Source organism: Solanum pennellii, chromosome 1, assembly GCF_001406875.1.
Source record: "Solanum pennellii chromosome 1, SPENNV200".
NCBI classification, from domain to species: Eukaryota; Viridiplantae; Streptophyta; class Magnoliopsida; order Solanales; family Solanaceae; genus Solanum; species Solanum pennellii.
The window spans coordinates 3,605,189-3,624,873 of NC_028637.1; the positions used below are offsets into that span (position 1 = coordinate 3,605,189).

The 19,685-nt window shown below is 33.8% G+C and overlaps 3 protein-coding genes across 3 annotated transcripts; 1 reads left to right on the forward strand and 2 right to left on the reverse strand.

Moving 5' to 3' along the window:
- Positions 1-529: 529 nt before the first annotated feature.
- On the reverse strand, positions 530-1,501 carry LOC107032702. The gene is made up of 2 exons (XM_015234281.1): positions 1,405-1,501; positions 530-1,101 (listed from the first exon to the last, which is right to left on the reverse strand). Exons 1-2 carry the CDS (start codon positions 1,499-1,501, stop codon positions 530-532), a joined length of 669 nt encoding a protein of 222 aa, XP_015089767.1.
- A 1,518-nt stretch (positions 1,502-3,019) lies between these two features.
- Positions 3,020-4,516, reverse strand: LOC107028824 (inactive protein RESTRICTED TEV MOVEMENT 2-like). The gene is made up of 2 exons (XM_015230038.2): positions 4,347-4,516; positions 3,020-3,651 (listed from the first exon to the last, which is right to left on the reverse strand). Exons 1-2 carry the CDS (start codon positions 4,468-4,470, stop codon positions 3,134-3,136), a joined length of 642 nt encoding a protein of 213 aa, XP_015085524.1. The 5' UTR covers positions 4,471-4,516; the 3' UTR covers positions 3,020-3,133.
- Positions 4,517-9,293: 4,777 nt separating this feature from the next.
- On the forward strand, positions 9,294-18,028 carry LOC107004814 (abscisic-aldehyde oxidase-like). Its single transcript, XM_015203180.2, has 10 exons — positions 9,294-10,104; positions 11,065-12,738; positions 13,060-13,319; positions 13,446-13,655; positions 13,815-14,033; positions 14,684-15,649; positions 16,373-16,468; positions 16,660-16,758; positions 17,008-17,197; positions 17,697-18,028. Exons 1-10 carry the CDS (start codon positions 9,957-9,959, stop codon positions 17,918-17,920), a joined length of 4,086 nt encoding a protein of 1,361 aa, XP_015058666.1. The 5' UTR covers positions 9,294-9,956; the 3' UTR covers positions 17,921-18,028.
- The last annotated feature ends 1,657 nt before the right edge of the window (positions 18,029-19,685 follow it).

The following is a 19,685-nucleotide window of genomic DNA, read 5'->3' on the forward strand; positions in this document are numbered from 1 at the left end:
AAATAAGCAGGTGTAAACACGGAAGCTAGCAATGCAAACCTCGAAAGACCACGAGTAAGAAGACAACGAGAAATATACCAAAAGACACAAAGATTTAACGTAGTTCGGTCAATCGACCTACGTCCACAAAGGAGATGAGCAATCCACTATAAATATGAGAGTACAAAATACAGAGAGAAACAACCTCAACCAATTCACTCGGAATACATGGGAGGTTCACACAAGTGATAACGTATCAAGCTTGTGACCCATAAATTCTCTCCCTAACCAAAACTCTCAAAGCCCTTAAGACTACATTGTGAATGCTGATTAAGTTAGAAGGAACATACCTCTATTTATAGAGTCCTAAAACTTTTCCTACAAGAAAAGGATTAGTCAATCCAAAACCTTTTCCTAAAAGGAAAACCTATTTATGGTAAGAAATTTAGGGCAAATAAAACCCAACAAAATTCATAGATTACATACAGTTTATCATTTGCTAGTTATTATATTCACAACCATAGAAACATCCCAACAGATTTTTGCCTTCTCATTCTTCAACGCCGTTTGCAGACTTCATCACGTTGGCAACATAGAGTCCAATGCCAAGAACTGAAAGAGCAACAAGAATCATTTTCATCACCTTCCTTGTCTTCTTCATGTTTGCAGCCAAACAACTCACATTTCCGATTGTTTCATCATCTGTCGACTCACTGTAAGAACTACTACTTGAACTACTTTTACCTTCTGTTTGCTCACTGTTTTTAGGACTATTGGTCTTTGGTTCTTCTTTAGAACTGGTATTAGTACCAGCATTGTCCTGTTTACTAAACTCGTCTCGTAAAGTTGTAGTCTGTCTATTTGCTGCAGGGGTGTTTTCAGCTAATGTAGCTATCAATTTGTTATCCTTTTTCTCTGATGAAGTTTTCATTTTTGGCTGTATAACATGAAGAATTCCGTTTTCTAACTTCGCGCTGATTTTGCTTCTGTCGCAGCTTACTGCAACAGGAAACTCCTTCTGAAATCTCCGCCACTTATTCGACTTCCCAACTGGCCTTTGTCCACTGATCTTCAGAGTTCCTGTTTTGTTCAGTTCAACCCTCAGCTCTTCCTTCTTGAAACCTGTGGAATTTCAATGTTTAAGGTTAACTAACAAAAACAATGAAATGAATAGTACATGAGTACTAGAGTTGCACGGCTTTAAAACACGTCACTAGAGTCTTAAATGCAAGTTTTTTCCTTATATATTAAACATCTCTTCTGTGTTATGTCGATATGAGATTTTCCTAGGATGTCACATACTAATAGAGGGCGTATGTGACATCGATAGAAGGACTGACAGACTTCTAAGATGACAAGCAAGTTATAGTATGTGTCCTCACTTCGTGTCGATATAAACTATTTAATGACTTAAGAGAAAAAGACCTTGAAGAGTAAGGTGAAGAGTGTCCAAATGTTCTTCTTGAACCAATTTTGTTGATGGAACAAAATCTTCATATACTTGAGTTTGTGTTGAATCCATTTTCTATCTCTTTGCTTTATTTTTGCTAAAATGTGTGATGTTTGCTTCAAGGCTTTGTTCTTGTTGATGAAAAGGATTTAAGTTTGTAGTGTATATGTATACACTTTTAGAAAAATTCACAAGAGAACTTCCTATGTTTTCTTTCTAGATACATATTCCTTAGCTAATTAATGGTTCATTACTTTGTTTATAAACCTCTTTTTGTACAATAAAATAATTAAAAAGCACTTAGAAGACCTAAATAGGAAACCTAAAGTGTAGGACCAAAGTTTGAGCTCAAGGGTGTGTTTGGTACGAAAGGAAAATATTTTTCATGGAAAATGTTTCTAAAGAATGAAAAAATAAGTGATTTTTATCACTTATTTTTTAGTGTTTGATAAATAAAAAGAAAATAGTGTCCCAAGATTATTTAGGTATAATCTAAGAAAACACTACGACAACGAACCCAAAAATACTATAAGATGAAAAAAAAAATACTATAATCATGAGTTGGATCCGAAGTGAAGGATGAGAGTCGGGTCTTGGAGTCGGTATCCGGTTCCGCAAGTCGAGTTGGATTCCGGTCGGGTGTCAAATCGAGTCTAGGTTAGGAGTCGGGTCTTGGCCTTCAAAATCGAGACCCGACTCCCGCCCCGAGACCTAGGATTAGGATTCGACTTCACATGACTACCAATTAGGGACCGAAATCTTGACCCCGACCCAAGATCCTACTCTCGACTCAGAATCTGACTCGAGACTCGAACTTTGAATTTGACCCTGACACCGAGCATTGAACATGAATTGCGACCTCAATCCAATTTGGGATCCAAATCATGACCTAAACCCGAGATGCGACCTCAATCTGGGTTAGGGTTGGGATCGGGAGTTGTGTCCCAAGTTGAGGTCGGGTTTCCAATCGGGTGGTGAAATTGAAAGAGAGTTTTGAAAATGTTTTCCTTACTCTATATCAAGAAAGTCATTTTCCTTAAATTTGAGGAAAATAAGTCTACTCGAAAAATAGGTTTCAAAACACTTGAATCAATCAAACATGATCATTTAAAAACCTTTTTTTGGAAAATATTTTTCTTCGGACCAAACACAACCATTTATTTGTCTGACCTCCCTTTTTAGTCCATTTTTTTAAAAAAGTCTTTTTTTTCCTTTTGGGCAACTCTTAAATTTCAACATTCCACATGACATACTTAAGATTAGAAGATTAGACGATATTTTGGTATATTCTACTAAGGCCATAAGATTCAATAGTTTCCTTTACTTTTTAAACTTCATATCAAAATAAAATCATCAACAAATAAATCGAAATGTAGGTGGAGGCGTAGGCGCTAGGTAGGGGGAAGGGGGTTCATCTGATCCCTCATTTGACGGAAAATTATATTGCATATACAGGGTTAAAATTACCTTTTTATGTAAAATATAGTAGATGCCGAATTTACTCGACTTCACTTATTTACTCTATCATATTTTTGAATCTCCTTAATGAAAATTTTGGTTCCGCCACAGAATGGAAGGACATAAACCTTGTTAGCACATAACACTAATGCTTTATTCAAATGCTGATTCTTTGTTCAAATAAATTACATTACATTGCAATATGAAACTTTGTAATCACAAATACACAAATAGCTAACTATACTCTCATTCTTTTGCTTTCTTTGGAAACCTCATTACATAGCCACCAATACCAAGAACCACCAATGCAGCCAGAGCTATGTTCATCACTTGCCTTGACACCTTCAACTTTGCAAATATATCACTAGAAGTACGCGTCGTGGTGGCATCATCTTTCATCGATTCGTTTCGTTGAACAACTTGTGTTTGTTCATTGGATTTTGGACTAGTGTTGTTTTGTTTCTCAGCATTGTCTTGTTCACTTGGTTCATCTAATTTTGTTTTCTTTTTATCTTGTTTTGGTTCAATATTAGTTGAGGTTGGCAAGTCATTTTCATATTTTTGTGATGAAATTATGAGTTTTGGATGTCTAACATAAAGTATTCCATTTACTAGCCTTGCATTTATTTTACTTTTGTCACAATTTTTTGAAACAGGAATGTCCTTTTGAAAGCCTAAAAATTTATTTACTGGCCTTTGTCCATTTATCTTTAGAATTCCTGTTCTTTTGCATAATTGAATCTTCACTTCTTCTTTCTTGAAACCTGTTGAATTTTCGATGTTCGTTAGGTGTTTTCAAAAGCGAAAACGTAAAAAAAACCTCAAAAGGTAAAGCAAAAATAAAGTGTGAACTTTACTGAAGAAAAAATAGAAATGTAATAATTATATATGAATACTGATACAACATAAAAGTTTTGATATTAACTTTGTGACTTAGAGCTGATATAACTATTCATATTCAGATTAGATCCAACTAAAAAAATTGGTGGGGTTATTTATTAAAGTCATGGATGTGACATTTTTAGAACTACAAAACTAATTTTAGATTACTTTTTTTAAAATTTAGTAAATTAAATTAGTTTGTTAATGAAAAGGGAAAATATATTGTATTTGTTAGATAATGAGAATATATATATATATGTAAACCACTTTTTAAGAAAGTGATATATCATCTTTAAATTGTAAAATTGAAAGATATATTTACCCTTTTTTTTTCAAAAATAATAATTAAAAAACAGAAATTAGAGACACATAAATTTCATAGCAAGGAGGAGGCAATTATACATGAAAGCCAATGAAAGAAAGAAAAAAAAGAAATGTAAAGCAAGAAAATGTATATATATACACCAATTGATTATGTATTTATTATGTATATTTTGATCATATCGATAAATAAATTTGACTGAATTATACATATTTATAATAACTATATTGAAAAAAAATAAATAAGGAGATGCACCTGGAAGATTAAGGAGAAGGGTATCATAGTCATTTCCATGAACCAATTCTGATGTTGGCATAAAATCTTCATGTATTCTTGAGTTGCTACAACAACTACAATTATCTTTATTTCCATTTTCCATGTTTGTTTTCTTCTTAATTTCTCTTTTTGCAAATTTTGTAATATTTTGTTCCTTCTAAATATAGATTTTGTAGGTTATTTTTAGGTTATATATGGACATATCTTTCTTTGTTTCCTTTCAAATTAAATATTCCTTACACATAGTTACATGCCATTCTTTATTTAGAAACCTTTGCCAAGTATTGTTTGCTTCTACAAGAAAAAAAAATAAAAATAAGAAGAATTCCTAAATAGGAAATAAATTTGGGAAAATTATGCAAAATGGTAAATATTTAGAGTATATTATGTAATATAACTATAGCTTTGATTATTTTTAATTTGTGGTTATAATTTCATGAAATTTTGCTATTTGGTTTTCTAATTATATAAATTCAGTATAAATCGGTCCTTGATTGTATAAATTCAGAATCTGTATATGTTTACCCTAACTATTCGTATACGATTTATGAAGAATTCATAATAAATTACCTTGTTTGTATACTGACAAACGAAATATACAAACTGAGTTCTTAAAAAATTATTAAATGTAAATACATAATTTTGTTATATATTTACCCTATATATTTGTATATTTACAAACGAAATATACAAACCATAATTCAATTTGTATATACTTACCATGTTTGTGTCTGGAAGCGAAATATTCAAACGGGCAAGCGAAATATACAAACCAAAACCTCCATAGCAAATGAAACTATAATTATAGAGCGCAATTAACAAAACTATAATTATAGAGCCTTATGTTTATTATTTATGCTATTCATGAAATCTTCTCAATAAAGTTTGGGGCTCAAGTTTTAGGAATTCCCAATTCGAGGAATTTAATTATAGTTTGACATATATATATATATACATACAACAGTAACAACAATAATATATCGAGAGTAATTTAATAAAATAAAATTCGAAAAAGAGTGTATGCAGACTTATCACTATCTCAGACATAGAAATGCTTGTGTAAGAAGCTTAATAATGCATCAAAAATGGGAATATGCACAAATTATAAGGAGTGTTTTTATGATAGTGACCATTAGTGAATTTCTATATTTCTTGATCCTTCTTTATGAATTTTTGAAAAGTTATATTAATAACTTTTTTTTTTCTGCATGGGAACTTGAGAGTTATTTGTAGGAATATATTCTATATTTAGCATAAGAGAGAAGTTGGAATATAATCTTTCATGTGAAGTGCATGTGATCTCCTTTGTACATCATTTTCTATTTATTTATTTATTTAGTTCATAAAGTGTATAAATTGATGCTTTAATCATATTCATTCTTTAATAAAATATAATAATAAAGTGGTTAAATTAACAAGGGATTGGAGTAGAGGAAAGTGGATGCCTTGGAGAAGTGAATCTAGCATTTTTAATTTTATGTGTTTTTAAATAATCTCTAATTCTTTTTTTTTTTTTAACAAAAAGGCTTCATATGTGCCCAATAAATATTTTTGGTATATTTAGTAAATTTTTCAATATAAATATAAGATTGTGCTTAAAAGCTTTTTTTTTTTGGGAGAATTTGCTCTATATACTCTAGATCCATCCATGAGTCTAAGAGTATGTGGTCAATTACAAATACAACATATTAGCTATGGATTTAATTGAATTAGATATATATATATATATATATATATATATATATATATATATATTTCGATATGAAATGTGTGTGTAAGTAAAGTTTTAATATTAGGATATTATATAGTAAATTTATGGAGAGAGGTGATTAAGTAGAGTCGTATATGATGCAACTTCAGATTTGAGATATGATCTTATATATGAGGATATGAAAGATGCATAATGGGGTAGAATGTTAGTACGTATATAGTGGAGTATCGTCTTTTTTTTCTTTTTTATGGTTTGGGCTTGTTCATATTTGTCGATGTACTAACCATATTCTTGTAGTCTTTGCTTTTGACATGTATTACCTTATGATGTTTATTGTGTTTCGACTATCACATTTTTTTTTGTTGTTATTCCTTTCTAATAGGTTTTGCATCTTTTCCCTTGATAGTTGCTATTTTTTCTTCATTGTTTTTTTTCCGTACTTGATTTTGCTGCACTTAAATCTAATCGAAAATAACTTTTTTTTCTCCACAAGATAATAATAAAATCTACGTACACTTTATTATCTTCAAATTTCCTCAATTATGAAATTTTTCTGTAAATATATTAGTGTTATATATTTCAAATACATAAATAACTTTATTGATTAACATAAATTTAAGTGTGGCGCCTAATAATAGTTCATTACTCAAGTGGATACTTATAATTAGGGGAACTTACGTAAATATACTGTAATAACAAAATATTTACCATTTATAGCAATAATATTTTTTTCACTTGATCAGTATTAATTTATTTATAATACAAGTTTAATAAATATTACAAAAACCAATTTATTATTCACCTATAATACAAGTTTTAATGATGTATGATACATTTATCACACATTTTAATACATTTATAATACATTTATAATTATTGGCTCAATTAAGTAATTGTTAGGGCAAATAAGGGAGGTCCAACAGTACTTCATCTATTCCATCTACTTTTACTTGTTAAATTTAAATTATATATTTTTTGAAAAATAATATATATATATATATATATGAAAAATAATTTCAAAAAAATAAGTAATTAATATTAAAAAATATTTAAAAAATCAACTTTCTTTTTACTATATGTTTTGTTGGGTTTAGGTGGACAAGAATATAAAAACAATTATAAAGATTCTTGTTAATATTTGGCTTTAATGAGTGCACACTATATTCATCTATAAAGTCCGATAAAAATAAAATGTACATAAAACTTATTTTTTATTTTATAAAAATAAAAATATTATTTTTAAGTGACTGATTTAATTTAACTTTGTGGGTCATTTTTATGGATTTTATCAGCTCCACATGCTTTTTGTTAATATTTGGCTTTAATAAGTGCACACTATATTCATTTATAAAGTCCAATAAGAATAAAATGTACGTAAAATTTATTTTTATTTATAAAATAAAAATATTATTTTTAATAGATTTTTTTGTGTACATAAAATATGTCAAATATTTTGAGTGCTTAGTGTATATTGTGTGATAGTTTAGGTGGTAACCAGAACACACTAGTTAAAATATGAAACTAAAAGCGCGATACAATAAAGTTTTATTAAATTAATATTCAATAAATTAATAATTTCTTTAAGATAATATTTTTCTTTGGTTTTCTTGGATCAATGAAAGGATCACCTATTTCGATAAAGATAGTAAGATACTATATTTTTAGAAGACGTATATATAAATAATAAAATGGTTCTATTAATAAATTAATAATTCTTTAGAAGTATAAATATATCTTAGACAAATTAGTGAAGTATGATTCTATTTTATTTTATTTTATTTTTTGTTAAATTTTAAATCTAGTTAAAATTCATCTCTAATTTTTTTTATTGCATACATAAGTTCTGATATTGTCTTTTCAAACTATATCATAAAATTCAGTTGATTGTTTGAGTGCGTTTGATATTGTTGTTTGACTAACTTTCAACTAAAACTTTTTATTAAGCCATGGCTGCAAATCTTTTTGAGGTGCACGTGGAATAATTTTTTTTGTATTCACATAATATTTTACGTATATTTGATTTTTTGTTGTTGATTTTGTGACACTTTTTAAACAAGAAGCCATTTCGAATATAATTTCAAGAAATTTTCTATGTTGTTTATATAATTTATCCTTTTATCATCATACATTGAATTCTTTTAGTACATGTACAATGGATAATATTTAATTATTAAGAAACAATGAACATTATGTATAATAAATCTATTTTTACAATGTTATATTGAATTATTGAATTTATTTTACAATAATGGGCAGTGCTGGGCATGAGTGGGTAGAACGGGTTGAGCTTAACCCGCATAATTTTAATCCGCCCGATCCTATATAACATTTTTGTTCATTTTCAACTTTCCCTGTGTAATATTTTTAATATTTTTTTCTAATTAAGATTGATATTAAATATAAAATTCATAAAAATAAATTTATTTTTTTCATTAAGTTATATTAATTTAATAGAATAGTGACTTATAATTTATTTTTTCGAGGTCAATTGAAAACACGTAAGAAATTGAATTAACCAATTAAGAAAGTTCATGTGTTTGGTTAATTTCATTTAATAATTTTATTTTTAATTCTTATATAATAAATTTTATACTTTACTTTATATGTATTACCAATTTATTTATTATGTACCTATTATTTTACAAAATTAGAAAAAAGGCAACAACAACATTTTTGCAATATTAGAAAAAAGAAAAAAAAATAACAAATAAAACTTCAACCCTCTAAAAAAATGTACAATATTGAGTACAAATTTGAATATTCAAATTTAATTTAACAAAACTAAAAATTTAATTTAATTTTTAATAGATATTTAAACTAGTTTCCCTCTATAAAATAATCTTAAATAGTATATTAACATTTACACTTTGTCGTAATTTGATTCTAAAAACACTTCTTAAAAATAAATTAGTCAAATACAATTTATTTATTAAAAATAATTAACCGAATACAAATTATAATTTTTTTTCAAAACAAAAAACTATTTTAAAAAAATATTCATAAAAATAAGCCGTTTTTAACCGATATGTCAAACAGACTCTTTTAAGTCATTAAATATAGTAGAGGGAGTAATATTTCATAATTCAAACTTATATTAATTAACTCAAATTTAATTTTACTTTAGATGTATTTTTTTAATTAAATACACTTATTCATAGTAAATGCTTTTTACTACTATTTTGTCATATTCTTCTTCTTATCTTACTATACAAATGGCCTTTTTATACTAATCTTCAACAATATTCCTCAAGAATTCAAAAGGGGTTAATCAAAAAGCTTCTGTTTTTACAAATCTTGAATACCCAATTGAAGCCAACATTGATAAGAACACAAAAAAGACAAGATTTTTAGAGTCTTGACACCTTATTTGAAGTTTATAGCTTGAGCCCAGGAACTTGTTTGGAGTGTACAAATGGAGGAAACACTGAAAAATGAAAAATCTTGAATACCCAATTGAAGTCAAGACTGGTTAGTGTATGCTTTTTCAGCCTAAAGAACACATTTTTTGCTTTATTTGAAGTTTATAGCTTGACGCCAGAATCTTGTTTGGAGTGTATAAATGGAGAAGGCACTGAAAAATGAAATTTTTTGAATACCCAATTGAAGTCAAGATTGATTAGTGTATATTTTTCAGCCAAAAAACACAAAAAGATAAGTTTTTTTGTCTTATTTGAAGTTTATTGCTTGACCCCAGAATCTTGTTTGGAGTGTATAAATGGAGAAGGCACTGAAAAATGAAAATTTTTGAATACTCAATTGAAGTTAAGATTGGTTAGTGTGCATTTTTCAGTCAAAAGAACAGAAAAAGACTAAGGTTTTTGGAGTACATTTAGTTGAAGTTTGTTGATTGAGCAGAGAGTGTTGTTTGGAGAGTACAAATGGATGAAACACTGAAAAATGGGATCTTGGTTTTTGCTGTCAATGGAAAAAGATATGAGCTTCCTAGTGTTGACCCTTCAACTACTTTGCTTCAGTTTTTGCGCAGTGAAACTTGCTTCAAAAGTCCTAAGTTAGGCTGTGGTGAAGGTAATACTCCTTCCTCTCTCCTTATGTATGTATGTGTAGAGGCGAATTTAGAATTTAAACTCGATAGGTTCAACTTTTAAGATTCTTAGCATTTGAACTGTTTGACTTGTGAAACTTATGAGTTCAAAATTTGAATATTTAGTTGGGCTATGTGTAATTGTTCAATTATATGTTTATTTTGGTGCAAAGTGCACAATAAATGCTAAAAGCTTTGGACTTTTTGATATTGGTGTTTTTCTTCTAGTGTGTTGGCTCCTTATGCATCACTTTCTTATTTGGCTTTTTTCTTGAAAATTGGGTATCTCTAAATGTGTGCTCTTCATTATTTTAACTTTACTCCTTTGATCTAAAGAGTTGACAAAAAAGGAAAGGAATGTTCTTTTTTAAAAATGGACTAAAAAGGAAAATAGAACAAACAAATTGAAACGGAGGGAGTATTATGTATGGAAATCAAGCAGTGGTAAACTTATAGGATTGGAACTATATCACTTGAGTTGAGGGGAAAGGAAAAGAAAAGAGAGTAGTATTTGTCCTGCTATGTTCTTTTCTTTGTGCTTCTTGGTTTAGTTCTGTACTTTTAAGTTCCTGCTGGTTATGGAGTCCTTCTGTAGCACATGAATTGGTTTCTATTAGTAATTTGGATGTTTTCATTTTATAGATTACTACGACTTTGTGTTTCTTATTCGTTTTTGCGTTTCTGATTGTTAAGAAGCTAGGGGAGCTAATGGTATAATCTTATGCTTATCTTTTGTATCAATCTATAACTTAAAGAATTCTAGTTAATGTGAGATATGCCATTCTTTTATTCTATTGGCAAGTTTAGACAAGGTTGAAATCATTTTACTTTGAAGAAGTTTTCAGCTCGTCAATTTGAATCTTTAATGTATCTGATGTTAATTGTGCAAAATGAGAATTTAGTTTGAGAAAGAGTTACTCATTTTCTAATTTGAATGGTTGCAGGTGGTTGTGGTGCTTGTGTTGTTCTTCTCTCAAAGTATGATCCCCAGCTTAAACGGGTTGAAGATTTTAGTGTGAGTTCATGCCTTACGCTTCTTTGCAGTTTAAATGGTTGTGGAATTACTACAAGTGATGGCCTTGGAAACAACAAGGACGGTTTCCACTCAATTCATGAAAGGTTTGCAGGTTTTCATGCTTCTCAATGTGGATATTGCACTCCAGGAATGTGTATGTCCTTTTTCTCGGCTCTTATCAACGCTGATAAAGCAAACAGTACAGATCCTTCAGCAGGATTCTCTAAGTTGACTGCAGCTGAAGCCGAAAAGTCTATAGCAGGGAATCTTTGTCGTTGTACTGGATACCGTCCCATTGCTGATGCCTGCAAGACTTTTGCTGCAGATGTTGATATAGAGGATTTGGGGTTCAATTCTTTTTGGAAAAAGGAAGATTCCAGGGATATGAAAGTGAGCAAGTTACCTCCCTATGATCCAAGTAAGAACTTGAATTTTAGTACATTTCCTCGATTCTTGAAAAGTGAACCTGCAGCATATTTGGACTCCAGAAAGTATCCATGGGATACTCCTGCTTCTGTTGATGAGCTTCGAAGTTTGTTGCAATCCAATTTGGCTGAAAATGGGGCAAGAATTAAGCTGGTTGTTGGTAACACAGGCACTGGATATTACAAGGAAACACAGAGATATGACCGATACATTGATCTGAGATATATCCCTGAGCTTTCAATCATCAGATTTGATCACATAGGAATTGAAGTAGGGGCTGCTGTTACTATCTCTAAACTTATTTCATTTTTGAAGGAGGAAAACAAAATCAATTTGAGTTCATACGGAAATCTGGTTAGCCAAAAGTTGGCTCAGCACATGGAGAAGATTGCTTCACCATTCGTTAGAAACTCAGCTAGTGTTGGGGGGAATTTGGTTATGGCACAGAAAAACGGTTTCCCTTCCGATATTGCTACGTTATTTCTTGGTCTGGGTGCTACTATCTGTGTATTGACTAGTCAAGGACATGAAAAACTCACATTTGAGGAGTTCTTAGGGAGACCACCACTAGACTCGAGGAGTGTGCTGCTTACTCTTTTGATTCCATTCAAAAAGGAAGGAAGTTCAACCTGTTCTAAGTTTTTGTTTGAAACCTATCGAGCTTCACCACGACCTCTTGGAAATGCACTGCCATATGTAAATGCTGCTTTCCTTGCTGATGTTTCTTCCCACGGGAATGGGATCCTGATAAATGATATCCAGTTGGCTTTTGGTGCTTATGGCACAAGACATCCGACAAGAGCCAAACAAGTAGAAGAATATCTAACCGGGAAGATATTAAGTGTTAATGTATTATCGGAAGCACTTAAATTAGTCAAACAAGTTGTGGTACCTGAAGATGGCACTACACACCCAGATTACAGGTCAAGCATGGTAGTCAGTTTTCTTTTCAAGTTTCTTTTTTGCTTCACCAATGTTGGTCCCATGAAATATGGTGGTTTGTTAAATGGGATCACTTTGGTAGAGGAGGTCTCGGAAAGTAACAAAGACGGTTATATAAGTGAAGGGAAACTACACACACTATTATCTTCTGCTAAGCAGGTTGTGGAGTCAAGCAAAGAGTACCATCCAGTGGGTGAACCAATGAAAAAATTTGGAGCCTCCATGCAAGCTTCTGGTATGTTTTCTCCTTATGTATTTTATTTCACATCATGTATGTAACGAGAGTTTTTTGTCATTTTGAATCCTATTTGTGGCTTTGACGTTGCCGGCTAAATTGGTCAGAGATGAGGCAAACTGATTAAAGGCCTACATGTATTACCCATGTAAAGTTTTCAAGATAAATTGAATTGGAAGTTCTTATGCACCTGATTGAATATTCAGATTTACATGCAATATCTTAATATTCAAAAGTGTATTCAGATTCAGACGTTTTCATATTTGAAAAGAACAACCAGATGTCATATTGTCTTAATGTAAAAAACAATTACAATTGCAGGTGAAGCTGTTTATGTAGATGACATTCCATCACCACCAAACTGCCTATATGGAGCATTTATCTATAGTACAAGACCATTAGCAGGGGTAAAGGGCGTCCACTTTGGGTCCAATTCATTACCTGATGGAGTTGCTGCCATTATTACTTTTAAAGATATCCCGAGTGGAGGGGCAAATGTAGGATCCAAGACCATTTTTTCCCCTGAGCCTTTATTTGCAGATGATCTAGCCCGATATGCTGGTGACCGAATTGCTTTTGTGGTAAGCTCTTAGTTTCCAGAATCTTTCTGCTAGAATATGTTATGCAAGATGATTGCTTGTATACTTCTCCAGTGAGAACATTTTAAAAATTTTCTTTTATGTTCAATGTTGTGTCAAATAACTCAGGTTGCTGAAAGTCAGAGGTCTGCAGATGTGGCTGCAAGCATGGCCATTGTTGATTATGACACCGAAAATATAGATTCTCCGATTTTAACCGTTGAGGAAGCCATTCAGAAATCCAGTTTTTTCCAAGTCCCACCATTGTTTTATCCAAAACAAGTTGGTGATTTCTCAAAAGGAATGACTGAAGCTGAACACAAGATTCTCTCTGCTGAGGTACTTTTGATTTGTTCTTTAAATCTCACTTCATGTGAGGTGTGACCATCTCATCTAAAAGTTTAAGGGATTAGGAAGAGCGGGTTTTATTTACTGAATTATGTCTTTTAATAGTTTCAAATTTATCTGTGATTGGTCCTGCATAAAAATCTTTTGCAGACGAGACTTGGGTCTCAGTACTATTTTTATTTAGAGACGCAAACTGCTCTAGCAGTTCCAGATGAAGATAACTGCATGGTTGTCTATACATCAAGTCAGTGCCCTGAATACACAGGTAGTGCAATTGCTAGTTGTCTTGGTGTCCCCGAGCATAACATCCGTGTCATCACAAGAAGGGTTGGAGGTGGCTTTGGAGGCAAGGCAGTGAAAGCAATGATTGTGAGTATCTGCTACTTCTAATAGAGAGAAAAATGAAGAAAAACATTAATTTTATGCATGGAGTTTTGGATCATTATTTGGTTCTTTTTCCCTAATATCATAGGGTTAATTTGGTGGTCTTCACACAAAATAGCCCGGCAGAATTAATGTTTACTTTTTATAGCTGTTATACATAGATTACATATTGATTATACACGATTATATACATGTTATAAATGGATTATACGTATATTATACATCCGCCGGCTATTTTTAGTTTAATTAGTTGATGTGATCAAAGTAGTGCAGTGATATGTGGAAAACATGGCCAAAGTTCATGCGCAGCAGCTATCAATATGTTCCAACTCTAAGAAAGCACAAAATGTCCCCACATTTTTTTTCTGATGTCTTCTTTAATAACGTCTTTTATGCTTACCGATTATGTATACATTGATTACCTTTTGGATTTTAATATTGAAATGATTGATATAAATGCATTGATCCGGATAAACTATTAAATGACAATGGAAGACGTGAATAATCTTGAAATAAGTGCCGACCTTACCTTTCAAGACATCACATTCATTTCCCCTCGTCCCTTTATATTTCTCTCTTTCTGTTGCAACAGCATTTCTAGTTCTGTTGTGAAAATCTGTACATTGATTTGTTAGGTCTCCACAGCTTGTGCACTTGCAGCGCTCAAGTTACAATGTCCTGTCAGGATGTACCTCAACCGAAAGACTGACATGATAATGGCAGGAGGGAGACACCCCATGAAAATAACATACAGTGTTGGATTTAAGTCGAATGGCAAAATCACCGCCTTACATCTTGATGTATTGGTAAATGCTGGGATCACTGAAGATATAAGCCCTGTGATACCTTCAAACTTTATTGGGGCTCTCAAAAAATATGATTGGGGTGCATTGTCTTTTGATGTAAAAGTATGTAAGACGAACCTTACCACCAAATCAGCTATGCGTGGCCCGGGGGAGGTGCAAGGATCTTATATTGCCGAAGCTATAATGGAACATGTAGCAAGTGTACTGTCTCTGGAGGTGGACTCCGTTAGAAACCAAAATGTTCATACCTTCGAAAGTCTAAAATTATTCTATGGGGATTGTGCAGGAGATATAGGTGATTATACTTTGCCAGGTATCATTGATAAGTTGGCGACATCCTCAAATTTTATCCGAAGAACTGAAATGATAGAACAATATAACCAGCTAAATATGTGGAAGAAAAGGGGAATTTCTCGAGTGCCACTAGTTTATGAAGCTATGCAACGACCAACGCCTGGAAAAGTAAGCATTCTTTCGGATGGATCAGTAGTGGTAGAGGTTGGAGGTATTGAAATCGGCCAAGGTCTATGGACAAAGGTCAAACAAATGACTGCCTATGGTCTTAGCTTAATTGAAAGTAGTTGGAGTGAAGAACTTGTGGAGAAAGTACGCGTCATACAAGCAGACACTTTAAGTTTAGTGCAAGGCGGGTTTACTGCTGGAAGCACTACATCTGAATCGAGCTGTGAAGCAGTCAGACTGTGCTGCAAAATATTAGTTGAAAGACTAACCCCTCTGAAGAAGAATTTGCAAGAAAAAAATGGTTCCGTTGATTGGACTACGCTGATTCGCCAGGTTTTACTCTTTTGACTTTCTTATATTACAATTTTGAGTGTTATAATCATTTGAGCGTCTCTTCATAAGGCACATTGCATGCAATCAAAGCTGATTCCATGTTATTCCTTTAGACGTATTTCTTCTCAGGCCTATGCCATGTCACTAATAAATACCTTGTTCACTATATTGATTATTCGAAATAGAATTCCATGTTCTAAAGATGATTTCAAATTTAAGTATATATGTTAAAGGGCAGAGACAGACTCAAATGGGAAACATCCGTCAGTATAGTGTTGGACTTTAGTTTTTAAGACGATGATAAATTAATTGAAATTTGAAAGGGAATTAGATGAAATCTAGTGCCTAATCCATTTGTGTGAACTAAATCTCTTAAAGCATTAATATATAAACAAAAAACACTCCAACTTTTGAGTATGCACATCTAGACACCTCAACTCATCTCCATTGTGGTAGTTGAACACTCCAGCTAACAAAAATGATCATCTCGACACCTCCAAAATTTATGTGTCACATCAGCATCAGGTGTCTACGAGACAAAGTGGGACAAGTTGGAGTGTTTAGTTGGCAGTTGAGATGTCTGGATGTGCACTCTTAAAGTTGGAGTGCTTACTTGCAAGTTGAGGCTAAGTTTAAGTGCCTGTTTATGTACTATGCCTTCTTTGTTTATATGTCGAATAACAATGGATGTGCAAATTCTGATCCTTTCTTACCCCCCCTCAGGCAAAATTTCAAGCGATAAACTTAGCAGCAAACTCTTATTATGTGCCAGAATTGAGCTCCATGAAGTATCTGAACTATGGAGCTGCTGTCAGCGAGGTAATCTTGTAGCTCAATGTGGAAAGACTTATTGCTTTACCTGGTCCTCAAGGATTACATCAATTCTCGATATCCTAATGAGCACAAAACACTTTGCCTGATATTCCAATTTTGGAGCATTTAGCAACCATATAGATCCAGCTGAAGCACCTTTTTACTGGAAACTAACAATTGCGATGTCGGTTTTGCAGGTGGAGATAGACATCCTGACTGGAGAAACAAAAATTTTGCAATCAGATATAATATATGACTGTGGACAGAGTTTGAACCCAGCTGTTGATATGGGACAGGTCTATCGAAAATTTGTCTCGATTTACTTCAAGTTTTAGCTTTTATAATGCTGATTTTCTTAAACAATTACGAAGTATATGACGGTAGCTGTAATTCAATCTTGTGAAGAACTATTAATCACCTCTTTCTATTTTATCATCTTAGCTTAGCCAGCATGGACCTTCAATCGTCAATGATGTTCGAGTAGTGATTTTTCCATCAAAGTTTCCTATTGATCACCTCCTTAATAACAATTTATTTTCTTTCAGATCGAAGGGGCTTTTGTACAAGGGATTGGATTTTTTATGCTCGAAGAATATCTTACAAACACAGACGGATTGGTTGTTACAGATAGCACTTGGACATATAAGATCCCCACAATCGACACAATACCCAAACGTTTCAATGTTCAAGTGCTAAACACTGGACATCACGAGAAACGTATTCTCTCGTCTAAAGGTACACTGTTCTTTCTTCAATTCCATCACTCAGACAAGATTTTAATTTTTTCATACTGCTAGGACGACTTGTGAGTGAATCCTCACACACATTTTCCATAAGGTTGAGTGGAAACTATAATTAAAATGAGTATAAGTTAACCGTTGATAGTGAAAGTGTTATTAAAATGAGCGTGTGATGGTAGTGCATCGGAGTAGTAGATAAAGCACCACAACAAGGTTTATGATGGAGCAATAACGGTGACTCGACAGAGGAAGTTCCATAAGAAAATGATTTTGACTTAGTGGTCTTCCCTTCCTTGGTCTAAGAATCAAAGACATAACAAAAGGTAGCTGCAACTCTACCAATACGTGCCTCGAGGGAACTGTCGCGGATTAGACTTGTTAACTTTCATGTCTAAATATCTTAGCTAAGAGGAAGAAGTGAAACCATTAGTTTTAGATGAGTTTGTGAAGCCATTTTGCATGATTATTGATTCGACTATAACGACTTTTTGCAGCATCTGGTGAACCGCCACTGCTTTTGGCGTCCTCAGTTCATTGTGCAACAAGAGCAGCTATTAAAGCAGCACGAAAACAGCTTAAACTTTGGGGCAAGCTCGACGAGTCAGATACAGATTTCTATCTGGATGTCCCTGCCACATTGCCTGTAGTGAAGACACAGTGTGGCCTGAATTATGTGGAAAAATACTTGGAAACCTTGCTTGATCTGAAATCTAACTAAATGCTTGATTTCTAGCGTTTTCGAGGCACATTGTTGTCTGGATCTGTGTTTACTCAGACTCTGCAAAAATATTGTCGTACTCATGTCAGATTCACTTTTAATAACAGATAGTATTAAATAAATAGTATAAAATAATATTAGTATTTACTGTGTACTAATCCTAGTCCTATTAGGATTAGTACTCCTTAATTCTAGTCCTATTAGGATTAGTACTCCTTCCTATATCTCCTATATATATCTCCCATGTATTCCCTTAACACTTGAATACAATCAATATTCCTTCATGGTATCAAGAGCCAGAAAACCTAGATCTTCTTTTCTCTAGTTTTTTTTTTTCTCTTTAGGGCACCGATTGTTCCCTCTCTTCTCTTGGGCGGCGGCAGCCATGACAACCGAGGTGGATCCTCTCGATTCACTTCCTTCTGGCGTTAAACTCCTTCTCAGGCATCTTCATGCCCTGATTCCCGAAAAATTATCAGACATAAATTACCCTACATGGAAAATCACCGTTCTTACAGCCCTTGAGGCTAATTACCTTCTCAAATACGTCGATGGAAGCACAGAACCGCCGCCGGCAGTCATCACCGCCACGGACAAATCAGAAAAAACCAATCCGGCCCATGCCGCCTGGAAAGCCGTGGATGGCCAGATCCGATCATGTTTGATTGCGGTCATCTCTCCCACGGTTCAGAAACACGTCCGATCCTACACAACTGCTTCAGCCCTATGGACGGCCCTCGCAACACGCTATGCATCAATTTCCCACTCTCATATTTTTCAATTGCGTGATCGTCTCCACACAATTACCAAAGGCACGAAAACTATGGCGGAGTATTTAGACGAGGTCTCCACCATCATCACAGCCCTCGACACCGTGAACGAAATCATTCCCGAAAAAGATCTCGTCATGTGCGTCGTTCGGGGGCTCCCATCAGCTTACTCCTCCATTAAACAGGCGGTTCGCATCAGTCCAACGCCCGTTGACCTGGCTACTCTCTCCTCGTGGCTAAAAAGTGAAGAAATCAACGTGGATCTGGAGAGCAAACTTCTTCTCCGAGAAGCCGCTGTTATGGAGCCGGCCACCGCCCTCACCGCAAGCCAGAACTATCGCGGGGGGCGTGGTGGCGGCCGGCAGGGGAGCCGCGGCGGCTACGGCAGAAACAGCGGAGGCCGCGGGCGCGGCGGTCGGCAGGGCAGTCGTCCGCCGTACGACGGTCAGCAGCACGGCAGCAACAACAGCCTGCACTCCTTCGGCAGCGGCGGGCAGTCATCTTCCAGCGGCGGGCAGGGCACTTACGAGCGGGATCGTCCAACTTGTCAAATCTGTCAGAAAACAGGACACACCGCTGTTCGTTGCTGGTTTCGGTATGAGGAGAGCCGAAATAGTGATAACCGTGCCAATTATGCATCTCAAGCCGGCCCTTCCTCTGAATGGCTGTTGGATACTGGGGCCAACATGCACGTTACTTCTGATCTATCCAAGCTTAACGCTCCAAATCCATATCATGGCTCCAATGGTATTACTGTTGGCAACGGTGAGTCCCTTAATATTTCTCACACTGGCACGGGTACCATTAAAACCCCCACCGCTATCTTTCACCTAGGTAACCTTACCCACGTCACTTCTATTAAATCCAATCTCCTTTCAGTTCACCAATTCACAAAAGACAATAATTGCTCACTCTTGTTCACCTCTAATGATTTTCAGATCCTAGACAATACTACCAAGAGGGTGATTTTTCAGGGCCCCTGTGAGCATGGTCTG